Source organism: Dermochelys coriacea, chromosome 5 (genome assembly GCF_009764565.3).
Source record: "Dermochelys coriacea isolate rDerCor1 chromosome 5, rDerCor1.pri.v4, whole genome shotgun sequence".
Lineage (NCBI taxonomy): Eukaryota > Metazoa > Chordata > Testudines > Dermochelyidae > Dermochelys > Dermochelys coriacea.
This window is the reverse complement of record NC_050072.1, coordinates 81,925,882-81,947,251: the sequence shown is the minus strand read 5'-3', so window position 1 is coordinate 81,947,251 and position 21,370 is coordinate 81,925,882. Positions and strand designations below refer to the sequence as shown.

General features: G+C 38.5%; 1 protein-coding gene across 6 annotated transcripts in view; it reads right to left on the bottom strand.

Annotated features, from left to right (window-relative positions):
• Positions 1-6,750: 6,750 nt before the first annotated feature.
• The window catches only part of PRRC1 (proline rich coiled-coil 1), a 45,162-nt gene continuing 30,542 nt past the window's right edge, over positions 6,751-21,370 (bottom strand). For 5 of the 6 annotated variants that reach the window (XM_038402688.2, XM_038402686.2, XM_043514649.1 and 2 more), the window contains exons 6-9: positions 19,575-19,738; positions 18,620-18,723; positions 17,399-17,501; positions 6,751-11,963 (exon numbers count right to left, since the gene is read on the bottom strand). In XM_038402688.2, coding sequence (XP_038258616.1) covers positions 11,754-11,963; positions 17,399-17,501; positions 18,620-18,723; positions 19,575-19,738 — 581 coding nt within the window. In that variant the 3' untranslated portion in view covers positions 6,751-11,753. The remainder of the gene's footprint in view (positions 11,964-17,398; positions 17,502-18,619; positions 18,724-19,574; positions 19,739-21,370) is intronic. The other variant, XR_006281398.1, reaches the window with a different exon arrangement.

Here is a 21,370-nt window from a genome sequence, read left to right as displayed (position 1 = left end):
ACTGTATCTTGATTGTTTATTAATTGTACCTGGTGTTTCCATGGAACCGGCAGGACGGGGAGTATTTGTCAGTGATAGTGGCTGAAGTGGTCAGTTTTGCTTTGCTTCCTGAAAGCTCTGTTCAATGTTGAAGTAAACAGAAATTGTAATAACTGAATTTCAGATTTAACAGCCTGTAGAAACTCTAGAGCTTGTGGACTGGATCATTGACTAGTTTAAATCAGTATGGTGCAACTAAAATCAGTTGGAGTTAATGCTGATTTCCACCAGCTGAGGATTTAGCTCTTTGTTTCAGCTCATCTGTAGAAAATATTACCACAAATCCACTAGAAAGAGCCAAAATCTTGGTGTCAGAGGTCACTTTCCATCTTCAGTCCCTGTTTTTTCAGTGATGTGCACATGTCCTGGGCTAACCTTTTATTTCACCAATTGCTACATTGGTGGCTTTACTGGGAGTAGTTACACTGACATAGCTGCACTGGTGCAAACACATAGTGTAGACATACTGCATCCATAGAGAATAGGAAATATTACAAAAAGGATAGAAAATACCACAATGCTATTATATAAATCCATACCTAGAATACTGCATGCAGTTATGGGTGACCCATCTCCAAAAAGATACATTAGAATTGGAAAAAAGTACAGAAAGAGGCAACAAAAATGATTAGGGGTATGGAACAGATTCCCAAGCAAGGAGAGATTAAAAAGACAGGGACTGTTCAGGTTAGAAAAGAGATGACTAAGTGTGGATATGATAGAGGGCTATAAAATCCATGAATGGTGTGGAGAAGGTGAATAAGGAAGTGTTTACCCCTTTACTTAATATACAAACCAGGGGTCACCCAATTAAATTAATAGGCATCAGGTTTAAAACAAACTTAAGGAAATTCTTCACATAGTCAACCTGTAGAACTCATTGCCAGGGGATCTTGCGAAGGCAAAAAGTATACCTGGATTTAAAAAAGAATTAGGTAAATTCATGGAGAATAAGCTCAACAATAGCTATTAGTCAAAATGCTCAGGGTGTCCATGCTCTGGGTGTCCCTAAACAGCTGACTGCTAGAAGCTGGGACTGGATGATGGGGTGGGTCACTTGAAAAAGTGTCCTGTTCTGTTCATTCCCTCTGAAGCACCTAGTGTTGGTCACTGTCAGAAGACAGGATACTGGGCTAGATGAACCATTAATCTGACCCAGTATGCCTGTTCTTATGTTATTATCTGTGTAAACCAGGGGTTCTCAAACTGGGGGTTAAGACCCCTCAGGGGATTGTGAGGTTATTACATGGGGGATTGTGAGATGTCAGCCCCATCCCAACCCCCCGATTTGCCTCCAGCATTTATAATGGTGTTAAATATATTAAAAAAGTGTTTTTAATTTATAAGGAGGTCCACTCAGAGGCTTGCTACGTGAAAGGGGTCACCAGTACAAAAGTTTGAGAACTACTGGTATAAACTGTGGCTTGGATGGTTTGCATCCATGCCTTTTATCCTGGTTTGAAACCAGTCTGCAAGGTTAAAAAAAACAAAAATTTACTGTGCTCTCTGGTGTTGCCCAGCCACCACTATTTCAATGACTTTCCCCAAGAAATGGAAGCTTGAGATTAGTCTGTTCATTTGTTGAGATGCAGGGACAGCTCTGTGGAGCCAAAGCAAGTTGCAGTTCATTCTTTGTCAAGCTGTAACAAAATGAAATTAATAAAGCATTGGTCAGTTTCACTGCTCTTATCTGGAATTTGGCTGCAGGAAACTGTGAATAATCATTTCAATTTCATTGTTGTGTTGCTCCTTGAGAAATCTCTAAGCAGCAGCAGATCTCTGTTTCCTTCCATCTGTTTTGTCTGTTTAGGCACTGGTATTACTCAGAGGAAGCAGCTACAAAGACTGAGGCTGGGAGAGGAGTAGAGCATAGGAAACCTTCTCCTCACATAGCAGGCATGTGGCAAAGGGAGAGAGAGAGTAGCAAAGTCGCTTTCTCTTTGCAGAAGCCAGAATGATACAAGCTTCACCTCTTTCAAGGGAGATAACATGGAGTTATCTCTTCCTTATATAGTATTTACTGCCTTTAACAGACTTTGGGTAAAATCCTGACCCCATTGGGAAGCAGTGTAGCCTAATGGATAGACCTAAGTTCTAGTCCCAGCTCTGCCACTGCCTCTAATGGGTGATCTTGGGCAAGTCACTTCAGCATCCTGTGCCTCAGTTACCCCATCTGCAAAATATGAATGAAAAAAGCCTATATAAGAACTAGGTATTATTTTGTAGTCAATGGGAGTTTTGTCATTGACTTAAATAGGGCCAGGATTTCACCTCTAACTTCAGATAAATTATTTGATGCTGACGCTATAAAAGAAAGAAGAGATGAAAAATGAATAAATAATACTTAAGACATTGCTACCAAATTCTTGTTGTAAATTGTTTGGTTAGCAAATTCTCCACACCTAGAAAACACACTGGGACATGTTCGTGAACGGGCTAGAAAGATAGGGGATTCCATTACCGATTACCAAACACCAAAGAGATAGTGAAGTGGACGAACTATATTTCCTGGCCCGTTTTACTGCAGAGTAAACTGTTTCGGTTTGGCTGTGCAAGGCATTTCCCAAGAGAAGTCAAAAGCAGTTCTATGGCCCATGGTATGCAAGAGGTCAAATTAAAGGATTACAATGGTCCATTCTGGCCCCTGAATCTATGAACCTTCAAACAAGCAAGTAATTAGTCTTTCTAAAACTTGATTCAAAATAGCTTTCCTTCTCAGAATGCATCACTGAGCACATGTATCTCTATTTAAGCTGATGGCCTGTGGTTTGCATGCTTACTAGAGGTCCAGTAGCTGAGTGCTGTACTCAAGAAGTGCCTGAACACAAGTATCAGAAGTGCCATCAGATGCCATTCTGGCTCCTCAAGAAAGTTCTGGAACGGCATCATAGAACTTTCCAGCAGGACTCAAGCACTGTATAGCTCAAACATTCAACCTGAAGATCTGAACGGAAGGGAATGAATGTTTATGCTTCATCAAATATCTTAAACAAAAGTCTGAAGACCCAAAAAGAAGCCAAAATTTGCCACATATGAAACACCTTTTGGGGAAAGATTTGTCTCAATAAAATAGTGGAGCAATGAATGTAAGCATCTTTATCAAATAGAGAAACAATATTTTGGATCATGAAATTCATCATATCATATTAATTGTCTAATTTTATGGTATATTCTACTGTGTTTCATTAGGTGGACACACCACCAACCAGAATATTTATGGGAGTAGCAAAGGGGTAGTTTTGTATTTGTCCTCTCACTATATTGTTCCTGGAGAGGACACCTCCTCATCTATTATTGGGAGTGGACTACATCCACCCTGATCGAATTGGCCCTGTCAACACTGGTTCTCCACTTGTAAGGTAACTCCCTTTTCTTCATGTGCCTGTATATTTATGTCTGCATCTGTAATTTTCACTCCAGGCATCTGAAGAAGTGGGGTTTTTACCCACAAAAGCTTATGCTCAAATAAATCTGTTAGTCTTTAAGGTGCCACCGGACTCCTTATTGTTTTTATGTATACAGACTAACACAGCTACCCCCTGATACTTTACAATAAGAGTATTTCATAAATTAAACTCTTTAATCTGAGTGGCTCCAGAGACTGAGTCTATAGCCTCGTTATAGCACTCACCTGGGATGCAGGAGACTGGGGTTCAAGTGCCTACTCACAATCAGGCAGAGCAGCAACTTGAAGCTGAGTCTCCCACTTCAAAAGGGCCTTGTTTGTCCCAGTATGGAATGGGAAAATCTTGACAATCTTTGAAGGCAAGTCTACCTACCAAGCTAGAGAAATGTTCTGTGAAGACTACTCTAGCCATTAGTCATCAGGATGGCGACGAAGATTAATTGGCTCTGAAATGCCTACTAGAAATATTTGCAAATATATTTTGGAGTCCAGCTATGCCAATACATACATTTCACCATTCAAACATCTGAGATTTTTGTGCTAGGCAAAATAGGTAGTTTCCTTTTATAAAAAAGATGAGCTGTGTAATAACACCCCCTGGGGTGCTGCACAGATAGCCCAAATGCTTCTACAGTGCAGATGAGCTGTCAGGCACAGCATGCCAATCACGGTAATCAGGTAGTGTATGTCCTCCTACACCAGGCCTTTGATAACTAATGCATATTCAACAGTTCTGTTTAAATACATACACAGCTCCTCTTCGAAACGTCATTCTGTCAGAAATTCCCCATATGAAAATGATCTAATCAGCAGTGAAATGATATCCATTCAGTTAGCATGTTGATTGGACAGGTACTCCCCTAATATTACCATCCCACTGATGAATCATCCTAGCCAACCCTGCTGTTATAAGTGGATAGACACCATTCAGGAAAACATAAAAGCTCACCTGTTATAGGGACTTCACCAATGTGTCAGATGCTGGCTCTTTGAGGCAATCAACAATTAAGGAAATTAGTTAGGAAAGTGGATTGGACTGAAGAATTTATGGATCTAAAGGTAGAGGATGCCTGGGATTACTTTAAATCAAAGCTGCAGAAGCTATCGGAAGCCTGTATCCCAAGAAAGGGGAAAAAATTCATAGGCAGGAGTTGTAGACCAAGCTGGATGAGCAAGCATCTTAGAGAGACGATTAAGGAGAAGCAGAAAGCAAACAGGGAGCGGAAGATGGGAGGGATCAGCAAGGAAAGCTACCTTATTGAGGTCAGAACATGTAGGGATAAAGTGAGACAGGCTAAAAGTCGAGTAGAGTTGACCTTGCAAAGGGAATTAAAATCAATAGTAAAAGTTTCTATAGCCATATAAATAAGAAGAAAACCAAGAAAGAAGAAGTGGGGCCGCTAAACACTGAGGATGGAGTGGAGGTTAAGGATAATCTAGGCATGGCCCAATATCTAAACAAATACTTTGCCTCAGTCTGTAACAAGGCTAAAGAGGATCTTCGGGATAATGGTAGCATGAGTAATGGGAATGAGGATATGGAGGTAGATATTACCATATCTGAGGTAGAAGTGAAACTCAAACAGCTTAATGGGACTAAATCGGGGGGCTCAGATAATCTTCATCCAAGAATATTAAAGGAATTGGCACCCGAAATTGCAAGCCCATTAGCAAGAATTTTTAATGAATCTGTAAACTCAGGAGTTGTACCGTATGATTGAAGAATTGCTAATATAGTTCCTATTTTTAAGAAAGGAAAAAAAAGTGATCTAGGTAACTACAGGCCTGTTAATTTGACATCTGTAGTATGCAAGGTCTTGGAAAAAATTTTGAAGGAGAAAATAGTTAAGGACATTGAAATCAATGGTAAATGGGATAAAATACAACATGGTTTTACAAAAGGTAGATCGTGCCAAACCAACCTGATCTCGTTTTTTGAGAAAGTAACAGAGTTTTTAGACAAAGGAAACGCAGTGGATCTAATTTACCTAGATTTCAGTAAGGCGTTTGATACTGTGCCACATGAGGAATTATTAGTTAAATTGGAAAAGATGGGGATCAATATGAACATCAAAAGGTGGATAAGGAATTGGAGAAAAGGAGATTTCAGCGGGTCCTACTGAAAGGTGAACTGTCAGGCTGGAGGGAGGTTATTAGTGGAGTTCCTCAGTGATCAGTTTTGGGACCAATCTTATTTAATCTTTTTATTACTGACCTTGGCACAAAAAGTGGGAGTGTGCTAATAAAGTTTGTAGATGATACAAAGCTGGGAGGTATTGCCAATTCAGAGAAGGATCGGGATATTATACAGGGGGATCTGGATGACCTTGTAAACTGGAGTAATAGTAATAGGATGAAATTTAATAGTGAGAAGTGTAAGGTTATGCATTTAGGGATTAATAACACAAATTTTAGTTATAAGCTGGGGACGCATCAATTAGAAGTACCAGAAGAGGAGAAGGACCTTGGAGTATTGGTTGATCATAGGATGACTATGAGCTGCCAATGTGATATGGCTGTGAAAAAAGCTAATGTGGTTTTGGAATGCATCAGGCGAGGTATTTTCAGTAGAGATAAGGAGGTTTTAGTACCATTATACAAGGCACTAGTGAGACCTTACCCGGAATTCTGTGTGCAGTTCTGGTCTCCCATGTTTAAAAGGGAGGAATTCAAACTGGAGCAGGTAGAGAGAAGGGCTACTAGGATGATCTGAGGAATGGAAAACTTGTCTTATGAAAGGAGACTCAAGGAGCTTGGCTTGTTTAGCCTAACTAAAAGATAATTACAAAGTTATGGCTGCCTGCTTATGCCTACAGTGACTAATAAAAAATACAAAATTATTTGTGATTAAAAAAATCTGCATGATAATGCACACATGGGGACCCTGGAAATCCCAAGACTGTCCATCAGTTTTTGTGTATGGTAGTTCACATGACAGCTTTAGAAGCCAGCAGCCAATCACCAGCAGTAAAGTGCTGCACATCAGGCACAATTGAAAAATGAGATTTCACAGGAACAAAGAATTTTCTAAACGAGCGTCTCATTCTATTCAGTTAAAACTGTAATGAGCTGGTTAGTATGTATGTATATTGCCACCTTCTGGATATAATTAGAAATGCTTAATGAGGGCCATAGATCCTTTATTGTTATTATGTATATTATTGCAGTGTCTCAAAACAGCTGAAGATTTCCCCATCGTTTATGTGGTATGGGCCTGTGCTTTTTAGAGCATGAATTCCAGCTTCTCTGGCACTGCAAAGTGCTAAACAACCAAAAAGTCTGTAGTATTAGTGACAACCATAAAGTTCTAGTTAGCCATGGCTTTATTACACTTAAACAATACAAATGAGTTTTAATACATGTAAGCGAGACAATCTGATGAGATTAAATTATTAAAAATTGCCTTTAAAAAAAAAGATGTTCGTTAGAAACAGAGAGTGCATCCTTTCGTCTATGTCCTTAATTCACTGAAAACTTCACAAATGGAAAATATCCAGACAGCAGTCCCTTCTATGGTAAAATTACACCATAAATACTCCTTTGAATTATGGCTCCAAATGTTTGGGAGCATTACATAAGAGTAGGTAGAATTCAGTACGAGTGTCAGTGGTTCCTTTCTGCCCTTGAATACCTTTTCAAATACATAATAAAAAGAATCAGACAGAGGGGAAAAAAACCACACCAGGCAAGATGGGAAACATTTAACATCTTGCTTTGAATGCTATATCAACATACATTGATGTTAAATGCTGAATGCAAAAACAGAGGGGGAGGGGCAACTTGCATTCTCAGTTGATACACAGAGCTCCTGCTTCAAAGAGTAAGTGGAATGACTGGGTGCACGTCAAGGGTAGGAGGAAGTGATGGAATCAGAAGGTTCAGAATGGCAGCCTGAGAGAGCATGAAAGGTCCGAGGAAGATATAGTGACAGCAGCAGGACTTCCGTTGAATGGAGAGTGGTTTGATCAGTTATATGAAGAAAAGTTTAAAGAACAACAAAATAGAAGTAGTAACTCTTTGGGAGGAGATGGGGAGAAAAAAAAATATAGACAAAAACAGAATGACGGAAGCACTGGAAACTGAAAAAGGAAAGTTAAAAACAGAGCAAATCAGATGTCATGAGAACGGAGGTAATGACTTTAATCTCATATTGTGCTGCTTGCTAAAGAAGTTTGAAGAAAATTAGGGTCAAAGCAGAGGAATCCAACTGTAGTACAGAGAAAATCCCTACAAAGAATCTTAGCGATAACAGGAACAGTTCTATTTTGAGACAGTGTAACTAGTATAAGAGAGCTGGGAGTTTCAAAGTGATGGTCACATTTTCACAAGTACCACACATTTTGCTTTTGTCTTTGTTTTAAAGTTTTCATTATCAATTAATTGTACCAGCAGGATAATGGCAGCATACTAGAAGTGACAGATAGCAGTTTCCTAAAGTGTGGTTAGAAGACATTATTGAACTAAGTATCTTTGGGGTCCATGGTATTAAATGAATGGTTTATGTATTACTGTGAACCAGTATTGTATACAACCTCTCAAGGGAGGATATTAGGACAGTTGAGACACTGGGGGAGAGGTTCAAAGAACTCTGTTGAACAATGTGACAAACACAAATGGACTTTTGGAACAAAACATGTTTTCTCCAAGGGAACATCTGAAGGGAAGTGAATGCAGGCTTTTGAAACTATCCCTGCAGAGGGGATCAGTCTGTGGATCACCCATTACACAAGGCAAGGATCAAAGGCCCAAGCTGTATAAAGTTAAGACTGGACTATTCATGGTTGAGCCGGTTCTGAACCTAAGACAATTATGAACTTGTAACCACAAGGAAAAACCAGTTGGAGGTTTTTAAGGACTGACACCTACTAGAACCCCAAGGTTGAATTAGGGTGACCTCAAGTAAGCTTTTTAGCATCTGTGTAGGTTCTTTTCTTGTTTTTAATGTTTTCTCTGAAATGCTTTTATCTTATAAGCAACCACATTTATTCTTAAAGAACTGTGTTAATTTATAATTGTGGGCCATCATATTGTTCACTGAGAGCCCAACTCACTTCCCCCACGATACAGTCCCAGTTACCATCAGTGGAAGAGCTTGATGTAACAGGGAAAGTGGGGCAGCTAGCAAGGGCTCAGACTCTGCAATGGGCTCCCACACTGGTCCAATATAGCCCAATTTGTCAGGTTTCAGAGCAAAGTGCAGGGAGCTTGTGTTTGGCCTGGCCTTTACGAAGGAGTTAGGAGAGGCTGAGGTAGTGACTCATGTATGGGGACATTTCTATTTGTATGAAGAGCTGCTGCTTGATAGAAGTGAACTGATTGAACATTAATAAAATCAAACATTTCAATGTATTTGTACAGTGCTCAGCTCTCATTTAAATTAAAATTTTAAAAAAAAATAAGCCTTACATGGAACACCTTTCCCAACTTCACCTGGAAGTCTGCTGCATGCAAGTCTTCCACTGGCCCACTTCCTCCATACCGCCTACGAGAAACTCTCTCACTTATACTGAGAAGTGTTAGGAGTAATTGGGAACAATTTATATTAGGAAAACAGAGTTGGTTTTACCTTGTAATATTAGGATGTGAAGTGAAATTCAAGCCGTACCTGCTTGCCTTACAGACAAGCAGTTTCAGTGCTTCCTTTTTCTAAAGGCAATCAAGAATGTGTTGGATCTCACTGTGAAACTACTTACATTCCATAGAGTAGATATGCTCCTGCCTCATACACGCCAACTGTTCAGAGTTTAATACCCCATTTGAGAAGAAACTGAGTGGTTTGACTTTTTGTCCAGAACTCTAGTTGTAAAGAACTCCAAGTCTGAATGAGTGGCATCCTTTTAAAAAATTACCATCTACCCAAAATTTTTGGGCAACTGACACTGGGGATTCAGAGACCGCATCGGCATAGCAGATTCTTGACTGTTTTGTATGGTGATGAACTCTGAGGTAAAGAGTTATAACAGTGCTGTACACTACACAACTAACCTGGGTCAGGCAGTTGGGCAACTTCAATCCTACCTAGTATCATCACAGGAAGTGCATGTCACGGCCACCCATTCTTGAGCAGCTGTCACTGTGAGCAAGGTGCTGAAAAATTAGCAGTGGTTCACTTCATCATGGTGACAACTTTCAGGAGAGAGGACAAAGAAGTCCAGGAGGAAAACAAGATAGGCTATTTCAATTTTAATAGGGGGTCTGATTCATGCCTGGACATGTAAACCCATTGAGTATTAGAAATCTTTTACCTACACCTTGGGGAAAAAGAGCAACTAACATTTTTCACAACACGTATTGAAGAAAAAAAATAAATCCATGAGTTGAAAGGACAAAGATGCCCTTACTGAAGGCTGACAGACAAGAGGTTTCTATACCATCTTTTTGGATTATGATGAAAAATGCCAGGCTGCTCTTACAGATAGGATTAGACATAGCCGCAGCTTACCATCTTTACTGAAAATATTTTCCAGGTAGCGTGCTGCCTGCCACACAGTAGTGGTACGAATAAAATTGACTGGAGATGCACTCATTCTGTAAGAGATTGTGTAAGACATAAAATACTGTTTCTGAAGTGATTTTCATTTGCTTGGTTTTCTTCTCCTGACACTATCTCAGATTCTTGATTTACTTAATTTTCAAAAGATTCATGAGGAGGGAAGAGAACTCTGACTCCATATGAAAAGTCTTGCTCTGTGGTCTGCATCACTATATTATCCAAGCCCCACTTTTAAGCTATTTTCTTGGGGAAGGAGATCAAATATTCTAAATTTGAGAAAGAAAAGAAGGCATGAGATCGAATGGTTTAGAGACTCAGAGCAGTGAAGAAAATAAAGAGCTTGTTTGGGCCCACTTCTCTTATTTTGAGCTCTTGGTCCAAAAATATTGAAGTAGTAGCTTTCTATTTTCAAATAACAAAGCTATGCTGTATCAATTCTACATATCAGTTATACTAATGGCCTGTGTAAGATACAGTAAAAGTTACACTTATTCAGGCAAACTATTTAAAAAAAATCTTAAATGAAAAAGGTTTAATTCTGTAGGAAAAATGTTTATTTAATATTAATTTACACAGCCAATTATGGCAAAATATATTACTTGGAAAAAGGACAGGTCTTCACTGGGTACAAATATAAGTTGGCTAGACAGTATATGGCATATAAAAATGTTCTTTGAAAGCATCTACAAAAGATAAAGGCAGAGAAGTTCAAGCTGAATATCTAGTGTTTTAAGGCAAAACAAAGAATTCTTTGTTTTTAAAACAAACCTATTATCAAAATATTCTTTTACAATAACTTCTGTATTTCTGAATAGAGATTTAGGATTATCTTTGAGCATAGATATGGGGTATCTTCAGCTATGAAGGACAGATATCAAAGATGTATAGGAGAAGTAGTGAATCAATGACACTTATCACACCATGCAGGATTCTATTCCTGCTTTGGAAAATACCGAATGGCAGAGCAAACAGTATGAATATCACAGTTTGCTATATTAACTTGTGGTAGATGAAAACTGATATGCAAGCTCTTATGCAATATTCTTTCTGTAGCCTGGATGACTGTATGTAGATAAATGCTGGAATAAGTGAACTGTGTTATACTGAGTTGACGACATTTTTATATGTATGAAGTGCCTAATTCATTGGATTCCAGGGGAGTTGGGTTGGACCATACTTCAGAAAAAGTATTTAAAAAAAGGTATGGAAGATGAAAATTCAAAGTTATTTTAGCCCACAACTTGGATATATTTGAGCATGGACCTATGCCCTTCCTTGGTTATTCACTTTTAAGATGTTTTAGAGCTACTCAGCAACAGTTCTGAGATCATGCACACATAGGGGCCAACCCTATGAAGTGCTAAATACTTCCAAAACGTAGGCATCTAGAAAATACAGGGTAGTGCCTTGACTGAAATGCAAAAGATAACTTAATATTTTACTCAAATATAATATTTGTACCCTCGCCCCCTTTAAAAAAAGTTAAGTGTCTCAGCAAATACCTATTAAGTGTCTAAAATGAAAATGCATTCCACCTTACAAATTTTAATGCTATTTGGTCCTGCTATAAATGCATCTGTTTGCATCTAATTCTCTTCTCATTAATTATACTGGATTATTAAAAATTGGAGTTCATTTCCATTATTGGAACAGTACCTTCATTTTTTTTTTAAAGAAAAAAATTACAGTTTACAGGTAGATTACAAAATTGCGCTGTATTCACTGAGGACTTGAATATTGGGAGAAGCTGCAATCTTTTCCTTCATATCAAGCTGAACAGAAAAACAGCACTCTGTGTGATGAGTCAAGCTTCTTTCAAATGGTCCTGGGTGGTAAATGTTGTTTGTACATTCCTGCTATAGCCTTGGCTGCACTGTAGATCATTTGTCGACGGGACATACCAGTGAATGCCATATGCCAATCAGTCCTGTTGATATTCAGTAAATTCTTCTCCAGCACTTCACCAACTGTCACCAAAAGACCTGACCATCTTAGATTGTAGTCCTGGGGAGTGAGACTCTGAGCCTGTGTAATAATTTGAGGAGATGTTATTAAATGAATGAGATAAAGGGCCAGGTTCTAATACCCATATTCCCCTGGATTAGTACTTTATTTGGTCAGTCTCAATTTTAATAGAACTTCCTGAATAATAATATACAAAGGAGAAAAAATTAGAATCTGACCCTAAAAGTTTGTCTCACAATAACTGGTTACATCTCTACCCACCCAACAGGTTTTCAGAGCTCTACATATTACATTCTTAGACAACCATTAGACATTCCCAGAGCTGGTATACAGCATGACTATTAAAATAAAGTTATCTTGTCATTACCAGAAAGTTATATTAAAAAGCTGCCAAATAGATGTGATCAATAAAGTTACTTGTATATTTAGTGATTTTCATCTTTCAATGGGCTTTAAAATTATTATAATCCTTACAACAACCCTGTGAAATAAGTATCCCATCTCGATGTGGAAAGTCAGGCAGAGACACCAAGCGATTTGCCCAAAATTAGAGGGAGTCCATACCAGAACTGGGTGTCAACTCCTTAGACCACCATACCATACTAATTTCATTAAAATTACAATGGGCCACATTCTTCGCTCCTTGCTGTGGCAACATTCTCACCGACTCAATCAGTTCCAGTGAGTGCACTATCTACCTAAGCTAAACCTACCATATTGTGTGCACAACCTCACTAGATCCTACTGTCCTGTAGAAGCAATATACCATTAGATGACAATAAATGCCGTACATTTGCTAGAATATAGCCAAATTCTGCCCTACCATTGTCATGAATGTTGTCATTGACAAAAGTATACAACAGGTAGTCTGTTTTGATGCAAGACCAAAAAGTTTCCTCTCCAGAGAATTAAATTAGCAGCAAAAGAATTGTTTAATAAGGGGATAGATAATTGTGACAGATGGTAATATGTGAGAAGCAGATCCCAATGGCTGAGGAGGAGGAGCCACCTGCGCCTAAAGCTAGGATGCTTACAACCACCCCCCCCCCACCTCAAAAAGGCAGTGCGGAACGTTGGTGGCTGGGGACTCCCTTCTGAGGGGAATGGAGGAATCCATCTGCCAACCTGACATATTTTGGGAGATGTTCTGCTAGCCTGGAGCCCACACCTGAGATGTTACAGAAAAGTTGCTGAGGCTCCTCTGTCCCTCCAACCACTACTTCATGCTGATGATCCACATGGTCATGAATGACACTCCAGATATGAGCCTGAACAGCTCAGCAATTGAGTACAGGGCTCTGGGAGTGAGGGTGAAGGAGTCAAGGGCGCAGGTTGTATTCTTTACCTTCAGCCGAGTGAATGGACAAGTCCTGGGGGTGGGGGTGGGGTAGGAGGAGAGAAGAAAGCTAATAATGGATGATCAAGAAGCCTGAGGTATTTCATGTCTATTTTGCTTCAGTCTTCAGCAAAATGGTTGATGGGTGACCAGATGCTAACACTATTAGTATTAACAAGGGAGAAGGAACACAAGCTAAAACAGGGAAAAAATAGGTTAAAGAACATTTAAATAAAATTAGATGTATTCAAGTCAGTAGGGCCTAAGGAAATTCATCCTAGGGTACTTAAGGAACGAGTTTCAGCAATCTTAAAACCATTAGCAGTTATCTTTGAGAACTCAGGGAGGATGGATAAGGTCCAAGATAACTGGAGAAGGGTAAAGGTAGTACTTATCTTTAAAAACCAAGAACAAAGAGAACCCCTGAAATTATGCAACAGTCAGCCTAATTTCGATACCTGGCACATTACTGGTACAAATGATTAAACAATAAATTTGTAAGCACCTAATGGATAACAGGGTTATAAGGAATAGCCAGCTTGGATTTGTCAAGAACAAATCATACCAAACAAATCTAATTTCCTTCTTTTACAGGATTTCTGGCTACTGACTAGGATGGAAGCAGTAGATGTGATACATCTTTGTTTTAGTAAAATTTTTATACATTCTGACATTCTCATAAGCTAACTAGGGAAACATGGTCTAGATAAAATTACTACAAGGTGGGTGCACAACTGGTTGAAAGATTGTACTCAAAGAGTAGTTATCTATAGCTTGCTGTCAAACTGGGAGGGCTTATCTAGTTGGCTCCCACAGGGATCACTCCTGGGCCTGGTACTATTCAACATTTGCATTCATGACTTAGGTAATGGAGTGGAGTGTATGCTGTGACACACAGGCCCATTGGTGGTTCACTACTCTGAGTCGGCAACTCTTATCAGGCCTGACATGCTCACTACACCTGACACACCATCATGATACATACCCAAAAGATGGCACGTAATATATCACTGGAAAGCAATGCATAAGGCCAGTCTGCCCTAAACAAAGAAATATGTATTTGCAGGTCAGGCAGACAACGAAGGCACAGTTATATGGAAAGGTAAACAAAGACATCAACCCAGCGAGTGGGAGAGATAGCCTCTGGAGGGGATCTGAAGTTCAAACAAGAAGTAATGGAATCAACTGATTGTATATAATTACTTTTTTTTTATAAATGGTTTATTGAGTAAGGTCTTTTATGAACGTTAGGAAGACACTGTTGATTAATATCATTATGAAATGTATGTATTAACACTATATGAAGAAATTTGGATACTCAATGATATTATGCTTTAAAGTCTGTGACCAAAACAGAGAGAAACAAGTTTTTCCCTCAGACAGGAGGGAAGGGAGCACTATTGAATCAAAACAAAAGAAGTCCTTTTACATCAGCAGGGGGATAGAAAGCCCCCAGAAAGGGAAGAATAGCCAGAGGTCCATCCCGAGTCTGGGGACAAAACAGTGAGTCTGAGGATATGAGAGGAAGCCATCTTGGCGTCCATCACTGGACAGACACAAGGGACCAGAGTTCTTGCAAGCTGAGAAAGATGGGTAATTCAACTAAGGGGGCTGAAGTCTCTGGGACTTGAAGTAAAAAACCTGCTTAGGCAAAGATCTGACAGAAAGTCAGCCATGGATGGAAAGAAAAAGATTGGTAAGAAATCTACCTTGAACAAAGGTTGTGGCTTGTTGAGTCAAGTCTTAGACACCACAAATTGTATTTTTTACTTTTGTATGCAACCTGTTCCACCTTCAATCACTTCTACTTGGTACCTTTTAACCTACGTCCTTTTGTTAATAAAAGTATCTTTTTTCACTATAATCCAACTCAGTGCTGTGTTTGAATTGAAAAGATTGTTAACTCCAGTTAAAATAATAAACTGTGCTTTTGTCTTTTTAAACGAGCAAAAAACCTTATCAATTCTCTGAGTGTTCCAGAAGAGGGCTGGACACTTCACAGCAGATGGTTTGGAGAAAATACGGAACTGGGAGTGTATTCGGGTCACCCTGTACATAGTAACCAAGGCTGGTGGAAATCACTGGGGTGCTGTTGTGTTGTAGGCAGGCTGCTGGTGTCAGAGTACTGAACCAGGGTTGCATAGTACACAGGTACTTTGGGAACTGCATATTTGTCTGCTGGTGTCTGGGCTGTGAGCCACAGTACCAGAGCACTTAAGGCATCCAGAGTTAAAGGGTGGGTGGTGACTTGTCACTAGTCCGGTTGCACCCCAAAACATGACAGTTTATAACACTAACACCTATTGGAAGGGTTTTCGAGGACTTTGAAGGACAGGATTAAAATTCAAAACAACCTCGACAATTAAAGAATTGGACTGAAATCAACACTATGCAATTCAGTAAAGACAAATGCCAAGTAATACACTTAGGAAGGAAAAAAAATCAAATGCACAACTACAAAATGGAGAATAACTGATTAGGTGATAGTACTGCTGAAAAATGATCTCTGGGTTATAGTGGATCACAAATTGAATACGAGTCAACAATGTGATGCAGTTGCAAAAAGGCTCATGAGACTGACAAAGTTACATTTTTCCTTTTGGCACCATCCCCAAAGTTGGACAAAGTTCTGAAAAATTAAAATGAAAAAAGATCCAGTCAGTCTTCCATTGGATTCAGTAGCAAAACAGATAAACACCCACATCTGGGTGTTTTAGGTTTTCAAAAACTGAATCTGAAGTTTATATTCAGAACAAAAACTGTTTTGTTTAGCAATTTTTCATGGGAAAGTTCCTACAGAAAAATGTTGGGAAACAATAGGAAAAAATTCTTATTGGTTATGTTTTGCAAAAGCTAGATAATGTTAGGTTATATTTGATTTATACCCTTTAAAGTGGATGAAATAAAGGAATATTGTATGAAGTGTAGTTGTAGCCAGGTAGACCACAGGATACTGGAGAGACAAAGTGGGTGAGGTATTTCCTTCATAGTGGTTGTTATTGAATCTTGGGATTGTCTGTTTGCTGCTAATTGCTGGCAGTTTAAATAATATTTGTGAACTAAATTTTTTAAAGTCATTAAAGTTTGCCTCAAGTCTGATGCGATAGCTACATATTTTATAAATGAAGATCTAAATAGAGTCTAAGTCATTGTTAAAATGCTAACATTTATGTATACAAACAAAATTTGCACTCACACAGCTCATCTCAGCCAAACCTCTCAAACAGTTTTACTGTTAATTGAAACTCAATACGTCTGTGGAGATGGCAAGTAAAGAAGGGCAAACCAAGGAACAGGGTGGTTAAGGCCCTTAGAAAAGGTGATACTGAGTCAGCGGCAATGCTGGGAATTGAGTCCAGGAATGGTGAATTCCAAGTCCCCTAGACCAAGGCTACACTTCACTTAAAGTGATGAGACAAGGATCAGTTTTATTATTTTAAGTTATATACAAAATAACCTAAAACCAAAATTAAATATGCTAAACAGAAGGTCTTAACCCAGCAAAAACACCATACACGGGAAGACCCTTGCACTTGCATATAGGTTCACTGAAGGCAATAGAACTCCATGCTGGCTCAGCATTTTGGCCCTCTAATGTATTGTGAGATTGGGCAATATAGTTTGTCATGTCATTAAGTCACAATACAAATGCAAGCATTAGGGTTCAGAAACTGCCATCCTTCTCAATGATGGACAAATATATTGATTCAGCAGTAACTTGCACAGCATCTTTTAATAATTCATTATTTTCACACATTCCATTATTCTGTATTGAAACCATTTTAAAATTTAAATTTCTTTCTTGGGCACAATCTAGAGCTTTATGACATGCCTTTTGCCAACTGTCATCTTGGATTTAAATGACTACCTATAAAAAAAAAAAATCATGTTTGCAAACTGAAATGTGTGCCTACAGGTTGTTTTGGATTTTTTTAATTTAAAAAAGCAATGAGACTTGTACAGTGTTTTTCTGCAAAAAGCTGTTACACATATTGACTAACTTTCACAACAGCTTTCAGGTAGACCTTAGCCTCATTTTATAAATGGAGAGGTAACTTCCCAGAGAGTCAGTGTTGGTGGTGAGATTAGAACTCATGAGTTTAACTCCTAATGCTCAGGCCATAAGTCTACCCCTGATAAAAGATACAAAACACCTCACCTGTTGAATGTATTCCAGAGGCACTGGTGTTGCTTGGGTAAAAGTTTCTAGATGAATCCCATGGACTGGATCTTCAACAATCAGACATCCAATGTCAAACCACCTGCAATGGCACACAAAGTTACTCAAAGCTTTAAACAGTAAAGAACACCAACCAACTGAAGAATGACATTCTGGCAACGATGCAACTCTGGCAGGATTAAAATCCAAGCTCCATCTTCTACCTAAGCTATTAAGGTAGTTTTGAAAAGTGTAATTGAATGGAACAGAGTAGGTTTAAAAAAAAAAAACCCACAACAAATCAAAGCTCAGGACATTACAAAAAAAAAAAATATCCCTTCACATCCTTGCCAAAGAAGTATTTTCTGAAGAAATCATACAAGACAAAGAAATGGGCCCTAATACTTCTCAAATTGTATTATGAAACTAATTACCTCAACAATTATTTGTCAGTTCCATCTTTTCTTAGGAAAAGAGTTTTGTTTTGGAATTCACATTAACTTGTTTTCTAAACAGAGACTGTCACAACTGCTGAGAGCAGTGCTGGGAAGTACATTGTGTGTGAACAGTAAAGGAAAGCTGACCAGGCTTGAGATAAAGTCTCAAGTTATTAGATAAAGGTACTACCTAAGCATAACATTACTAGTGTGTCAGTACTTACCTAAGCAGCAAAGTGACACCTTACAGACTAACAGACATATCGGAGCATAAGCTTTCGTGGGTGAATACCCACTTCGCCAGATGCATGCCAAAGTGGGTATTCACCCACAAAAGCTTATGCTCCAATACGTCTATTAGTTTATAAGGTGCCACAAGGCTCTTTGCTGCTTTTACAGATCCAGACTAACAGATACCCCTCTGATGCTTAGTACCTACCGAGTATACTCTCCAAATCAGTTGTCATTTCAGAACAAACCTAGTAACCAATTCCAGCTTTTACTTTACTAAAAGTCTCTCACTTCTGTAGATTTAAGTGCAACTGTGGCATGTTTTTCAACTTTGAGTCTCAAAGTTGACAGAATTTACCTATTCAGGTCTCAACATTTTTTGAGCAAGAAGCTGAACAATTTCATCAAAGCAAAGCCTGCCAAGACAATACCATACAATGACAGAGTCTCTCCTTTCAGCTCCCAAGTACAATACTGCTAACAACTCTTTATGGGGCACCTGGACCCAATACAGAATGATTTTTCTCCCAGAGAATACATTTAAGCCTCTCACTTGTCAGGAAGCAATTCTGCGATGAAATTTTCTACAGATACAGCAGGCTGTTTCTCATGTATCACTCCAGTCCGACGCAAGCTGTCTATCCTTTCCTGAGCGCCCTATATGACAATGTAATAAGTTGTTAGAAAATATTCTCTTTAGGTCACAACATAGCATAAAACTGATGGATGAATGTAACTTTTATCATTAACGTACACCACAGATATTGTTTAAAAAGCCTTTGGTGTTACATAATCAACATTTTGAAGTAAAAAAATGCTTCCTTTAGAATCCCAAAAGTTACAAGAACTGTGATAAAACTTTGGCAATTTCAATTATGTTTTAGTTCATTACAAATCAAATTACTGGCTTCATGTGAAAACCAACTAGCTTTCTATTGAAAAATTTAAGACACCTTTACTTGTAATGGTGCTGAGTTTCACCATGGTTAAAGACTGTAAATGTTTCTATTACTCTCACATACATTCTCTAGCATTATGTTCTGGCTATTTAATCACCTAATTGTGTTAAAACTTTATCAAGTTAGTAACATCATAGGAGAATCTCTCCTTTAAAACTTGTGTAATTTATTGTAAATGATACTGTCAAGTAGACAGAGGACCAAGAATTGATACACCGTGAAGCTCTTATGATCTGACACAACATGCTAGGTACATTTGCGGTCAGTGACCGTGTAGAAAATTGACAATATATTTATGCTCTTTAGCTGTCTTTGCAACAGGACACATGCCTGAGAGCACATTCTAATGACTGACATGGCATAGATGACATCTATACACAAAGACAGTAATGAACAAGAAAGCTTCCCCATTTAAATTTTCTGGGGAGACAAAAGGTATTTCTCAGAGGATGGGATTGTTCTAGGTAAACTGCTGCACTCATGGTCACTGATATTTGTGATATTCTCTGCACAAAAAAAAATCTTGCTATATTGCCATTAACCTCTTACTTTTAATCCAGCTGCATAGCCCACAGGTTGTGGTGCAATGTTAGACAGTCCAGCTTCTCCTGTAACTGTGGCCATTCCAAAGACTTCTTGGAAAGCATCTCGAATGGCAGCAACTTTTACTTCTTTATTGGAGGTAACCACTATGTCCAGTTCTCCCCCTGATTCTACAAAGACAAAATATTTTAATAGAAGCTAGTTCAAAATACACTAGCATTGCACATACAAATGCACCTCAGAGTAGGCTCCAATAAAAATCAGTAGTCTCTTTCCCTATCATCCTCATGTACACGTCAAGCTGAGTTTCTTGTAATGGGTACTGGAAACGGGAGTGTTGGTTAGAAGGAAATGGTTCCCACCAGCCATCTCTTATGAAGTAACCTCTACTTAGGAAATCTTTTAGGTGAAGAGTTAAGATTAAGCTTTTTTTAAAGTAAATTTTGCATTTAGGGAAGTCAATGGGAGCTGATGGGTGCTCAGCCCTTTATAAAAATCAGACAATTTATGGAAGCCAGAATATGGATTTAGAGGCCTAGCACATGCATTTATTTTAAATCCTGGCATAGGTATAAATTCTGATATGTTTTGGTGATGTGGAAACTTGCCCACAAGCAAATGAACTGACACCTCATACTTGTTAACACTAATAAGACTGTAAAAGCCCAAAAGAAAGTAAGTTTTTTCCAAGTATATTCTTGAACCATGAGCTTCAACGTAGATTGTTTAACTGTGTCTGCTTGTTTGCAGCTCTAATGGTTCCTCATCTTTGTAGTTTGTTTTCCTTCCAACAGCTAACATCTATGAAATGTGGGTTGTATTTTTAATCAAGAAAATAATTTTTAAGGAAAGAATTTTAAAACCCCCCCACAAACTTTATAGAAAAAAAATCATATTTTTGGAAGAAGCCTAAAAATGACATTTTCAGCTCCTCCATCCACCACCACACAATTGTTTTTTTTTTAAACTGCTTCTAAGAATATTTTATAGATATTACATTCCTCTTATTTTCACTAGCCAATCTTGGATAAGCTTGAATCCATCACAGCACCTTCCAAAATCCTTGCTGCAACATGCTTCACTTCTTAAGAACAGCTTAAAAACCCCATCAATATAACATGTTGGTATTTTCAAGCAAACAATGCTGAACTTCAAGTAGGTTAGTTGATGTTCATTTTCCCCTGCAAAGTATCAAATATGAATACTTTGTACAGACACAGAAGACTGGAAAGTTGTTAGTCTGTTAAGCTGCCATTTCTGAGAATCCGCCGACAGCAGGAACAAGCAAAAATTAAAGCATCCTCTTAAAAAAAAAAAAAAAAAAAAAAAAAAGGCCAACACAATGTAATGCTTTTGGAAATCCCCCCTCCCCAAAAAAAACAGATGCTACAGACATCAAATAGTGCACCTAGAAAACCTGCTGATGAAGGTTTCGAAGTTCTGCAAAAATCGGGGAAATCACCCTGATACCAGAGATTACCCTTTTGCTATTTTCATGACAACAGGAAGGTTACGAATTTATGTCCTGATCCTGAGACATACAGGGTTCCTCAAAAAACAAAAACTTACCCCAATATGTCAATAGTATTTACCACAATCAACATGAGGCTTAAAAATATTGGAAAGAATAGTTTTCACCTTGGCCCATACTGATTTGTCAATCCTCAATTACAGGGAACAGTTTCTCTTTATTAGAAGCGGCAAAGAATCCTATGGCACCTTATAGACTAACAGACATATTGGAGCATAAGCTTTCGTAGGTGAATACCCACTTCTTTATTCACCCATGAAAGCTTATGCTC